Source organism: Octodon degus, unplaced genomic scaffold (assembly GCF_000260255.1).
Source record: "Octodon degus isolate 3935 unplaced genomic scaffold, OctDeg1.0 scaffold00037, whole genome shotgun sequence".
Taxonomy (NCBI): Eukaryota; Metazoa; Chordata; class Mammalia; order Rodentia; family Octodontidae; genus Octodon; species Octodon degus.
The window spans coordinates 16,342,418-16,346,939 of NW_004524613.1; the positions used below are offsets into that span (position 1 = coordinate 16,342,418).

The following is a 4,522-nucleotide window of genomic DNA, read 5'->3' on the forward strand; positions in this document are numbered from 1 at the left end:
CATTCTGCATTCACCACTGTCCACACTCAGGTGTGTTCTTACCACCTTGCCATTTGCCGCAGAGCAGAGCAGACATCTGGACATGCTCCTGAACCTTTAGAATCGTGAGCTAAATACAACTTTGTTTCTTTAGAAAGTATTCAACCTCAGGTTGTTTGTTATAGAAACAGAAACTGAGCTAATACCATGACTTGATTTCTTTGTTTTCATATTAATATTTATTTAAGTCTTGGATGCACTGAATTCTTGATAGCAGGAAGGGCCTGGGAGGAGCAGGGAAGAACTGGGGCCCAGTTTTCCATGTCTGAGCCTATAGCATCAGTGTCTTCTCAGGCCTGTTTAACAAGTTTCCACCTAAGTAGAGAAAAATCAGAGCTATGAGAATGTACAAACCATGCTGGGGATATGGTTTTTCATCCCTAGACTTCCCAAGGACACTGAGGTGTACTGCCATGGCATAGGGGCTGATGGCAGGGGATACCAGGCCAGCCAACCTGAGGCATCGAGGTCTCATAATCCCTTTCCTCATAACTTAACTGTGAAGTGGAAAATCCTTCTTCATTGAAAATTGTAATAACAAACAACCCTGTAATTTAACATCCCTGAAAGTAATTATAGTAAAAAATCAGAGGCCAGCAATATAGCTCAGCAGACTAAGTGCCTGCTTTGGCAAGTGCAGGGACCAGAGTTCGATCCCTGTCTCCACATGCTGTGAGAGCCCCACCCTCTGGGGCACGCTGAGCCAGTGACCGAGTCTGGGTGTGGCGGCGCACGTCTGTAATCCCAGCACTGGGGAGGCTGAAAACAGGAGGATCACTACAAGTCTGAGCTGCGTGGTGAGACCCTGTAGACCCTGTACTAAATACATAAATGAAAAAACAAAAAAATCAGTAATACGAGAAACAAAGAACGAATGTCCCTTTTATACAGAGGAAAAGCATGATATTCATTTCTTTAAGTTAATGGTGCTTTTTCTGAGGAAGATCACTTATTGGGTGTTCCTCCTCTCTGCCCAGAATCAAATCTCCGAACATACCTCAGTTTATTTATTTAAGTTTTAGATTTTATTTAAAATTAATGCCTATTAATTTAAAAATGTTGGGTTTTATTGTGTATATTTTGATCATACCCATTCTTTTTATTCTCTCCCTCCCTCTTTTTTTCCCCTCCCTCTTATGATCTTGTCTAATAACAATCTTCCTTCTACTTTCGTCATTTTTTTTTTAAGATTTCTACATAGGAATGTAAGAACAATATGCAAAACTTGTGCTTCTGAGTTTGGTTTATTTTGCTTAATATGGTGACTTCCTTTTTTTTTTTTTTTTTTTTAATATGGTGACTTCCAACGCTACCCGTTTTCCTGCAAATGTCAAAATTTCATTCTTGTAATGAATTGTGTATATCACGTTTTCTTTATCCTCTCATCTGCTGATTGGCAGCCAAACTGGTTTGATATCTTAGTTCTCGTGAACTGCGCTGCAATGAACAGGGACATGTGGGTATTGTTACAGTATGCTGACTAAATTCCTCTGGATATAAACCAAGGAGTGATAAATCTGGATTAAATGCTAGGTCTATTTTTATTTTTATTTTTGTTTTTCATTTTTTTTTTTCAAGAAAACTCCATACTGCTTTCTGTAGCAGCTATGCTAATTTACATTCCCACCAGTAGCTTTCCCCTATAGCCCACCAGCACTTATCATGTTTTTGTATTCTTGATGATAACCATTCTGTCTGAGGTGAGATGAAATCTCAATGTAGTTTATTTATTTTTAATGTATTTAGTACAGGGTACACGGGGTCTCACTACACAGATCGGACTCAGTGATCCTTCTGTTTTCAGCTTCCCAAGAGCTGGGATTATAGGCGCTCAACACCATGCCCAGTCTCATTCTCCAGTCTCAGTGTGCCCTGGGGGCAGGGCCAGCAGAGCACGCAGGGGATGGAACCACAGCTGCTGATGGATCCCCAGCTGTTGCGCTCTGCCTAAGCAGGCGCTTTAGTCTGCTGAGCTATCAGGCCCGCCCTCTCAACATGGTTTTGATTTGGATTTCCCTAGTGACTAAAATGTTGAACATTTTTTTTCTCTCTGTACTTATTGGCCATTTGTTCTTTTTTTTGAGAAATGTCTGTTCAGTTCACTCATGCATTTATTAAGAGGGCTATTTGATTTTTTTGATGTTAAATTTTTTTTTAGTTCTTTATATATCTTAGATATTAAAGAGGTGTAGCTAGCCAAGATTATCTTGGATTCTGTAGGTTCTTTACTCTTGGTTGTTTCTTTTGATGTGCAGATACTTTTAAATGTAATGTAATCACATTTGTTGATTTTTTCTATTTCATGTGTTGTAGGAGAGCTGTTCAGGGAGTCTTTGCTTGTATCTGTTATACCCTGTCAAAATTGACTCCATTTTGTTGCCCTTCTAACCTCGCCGAGTTTCTGTTCTGTATGCACCAACCCCTCCCAGTTCCTCACCCCTGTGACCCAAGTCTTATGACATCCGTACCCCAAACCTTATCTTGTCCTGAAGAACTCTGCGTGATTTCAGCACCCTGCCCAGTGGGCCCACTCGATGAACTCATGACTCACCAACTCAGCACCCCCACCCAACAGGACCACCCAATGAACTAATGACCCTGCCACTTCTTCCTCTCCACCCCTTCCCTGTTTTTGTGGTTTTCAAGCTTAAAAACTGCACCTTGTTAATGCTCGGCGCGCCTCTTTGCAACTTGCATAGAGACCGCTGCTGGGTACCAGCTAAAATAAAGCACTTCTTTTAACTTTTGGACTTGCCTCGTTGTCATCCGATTTTTGAGCTACAACATACCTATATCACTTCAAATTATTTATTTATTGTAACAATTTGCTTCATTTCTTTTAAAATGTATTTAGCACAGGGTCTACAGGATCTACAAGGACTCACTACACAGATTAGACTCAAAGTGATTCTCCTGTTTTCAGCCTCCCCAGCGCTGGGATTACAGGCATGTGCCATCATGCCTGGTCTCTGTCAGCTCAGTGCACCAGGGGTGGGGCTGGTGTGGCATGTGGTGCCGGGGATCAAACCCTATTCCCTGTGCTTGGTCCCTGCGCTTGCCTAAGCAGGCACTTAGTCTGCTGAGCTATCTTGCTGGCCCACTCTTATTTTATTTCTTGTGCTTTTCCTGTCAGCCTTTCCCAGTGATGGGATTACAGATATGCACCACCACGCCTAGCACAAAGTTTCATATTTTATACTTAAGTCTTTGGTTTATTTTGAATTGGTTTCTGTGCAGGGTAAGCAACACAGATCTAGTTTTAATCTACAAGGGAATATCAGGTTTTCCTCGGAGCATTTGTTAAAGGGGCTGTCTTTTCTTCAGTTGTATATTTTGGGGGTCCTTTTTCAAGAATCAGACGTAGTTGGGTGGGTTTGTCTGTGTCCTTTGTTTTGTTCCAGTAGTCTGTAGTCTTGTGTTAGTACCATGCTGTTCTTGTTACTCTGGCTTTATAGTATAATTTGATGTCTGGTATTGTGGTGATCTTACCCTTTTTTTTTTGTAAGGATCTACAGGGTCTTGTTACATAGATCGACTCGTAGTGATCCGCTTGTGTTCAGCCTCCCAAAGCACTGGGATTATAGGGGCGCACCACCATGCCCAGTCTCAATCGCCATCTCAGTGTGCTCCAGGGGCGGGGCCAGCGCAGCATGCTGAATCCTTGCTTTTTTTTGTTTAGGATTGCTTTGACTATTTCGTGTCTTTATATTTCTATGTGAACGTTAGGATTTTCATTTTCTTTTCTAGTTCTTTGAAGAATGCCGTTGGGCTTGTGAAGGGGAGTGCGTTGAATCTGTAGATTGCTTTATTTATTTATTTATTTTTGGTGTAGATTGCTTTTGAGAAGATGGCCATTTTAACAATATTAACTCAGCCAATCCAGGCACAAGGGAAGGTGAAACTATTTATCTTTTAGTGTCTTAAATTTCTTTCTTTAGTGTTCTGTAATTTTACTGTTGAGGTTTTTCGCCTCTTTGGTCAAGGTGATCTCTAGGGTTTTTGTTTGTTTTGCTTTAAGTTACTGTGAATGGAATTCTGTTTCTGATGTCTTTCTCAGCTAATTCATTACTAAGGTATAGAGAAGCTATTGATTTTTAAATATTGACTGAAAGCTCTACCTTGGTGACTTCTAGAGACACAGACACTTCGCCTCTTCCTCTACGACCAATGGCTTGCGGGGAAAGTTCCTGGTAGTGGAGAAAAGCGGATCTGGGGGCCATTCACCTCAATCCACAGTCATCGACGGATCCATGCACTGATGTCGGCAGTTGTAGTAGCAACATTTCTTGGTCCCCTTGCAGCTTCGGTCACTCAGGCACCCAGGCAATCCACTGAACATACACTCGAGATAAAACTCCGGGCAATGTCCAGGTTTCCATTTGGCTGAAAGAAAAGGGGGGAAAAAAGAAGAAGAAGAAGAAGAAGAAGAAGAAGAAGAAGAAGAAGAAGAAGAAGAAGAAGAAGAAGAAGAAGAAGAAGAAGA

The 4,522-nt window shown here is 41.5% G+C and overlaps 1 protein-coding gene across 1 annotated transcript in view; it reads right to left on the bottom strand.

Annotated features, from left to right (window-relative positions):
• Nucleotides 1-265: 265 nt before the first annotated feature.
• Nucleotides 266-4,522, bottom strand: part of LOC111816660 (WAP four-disulfide core domain protein 15A-like) — a 22,206-nt gene continuing 17,949 nt past the window's right edge. The window contains exons 3-4 of the mRNA XM_023714747.1: nt 4,264-4,422; nt 266-354 (exon numbers count right to left, since the gene is read on the bottom strand). Of these exons, the coding sequence (XP_023570515.1) occupies nt 4,265-4,422 (158 nt within the window). The 3' untranslated portion in view covers nt 266-354; nt 4,264. The remainder of the gene's footprint in view (nt 355-4,263; nt 4,423-4,522) is intronic.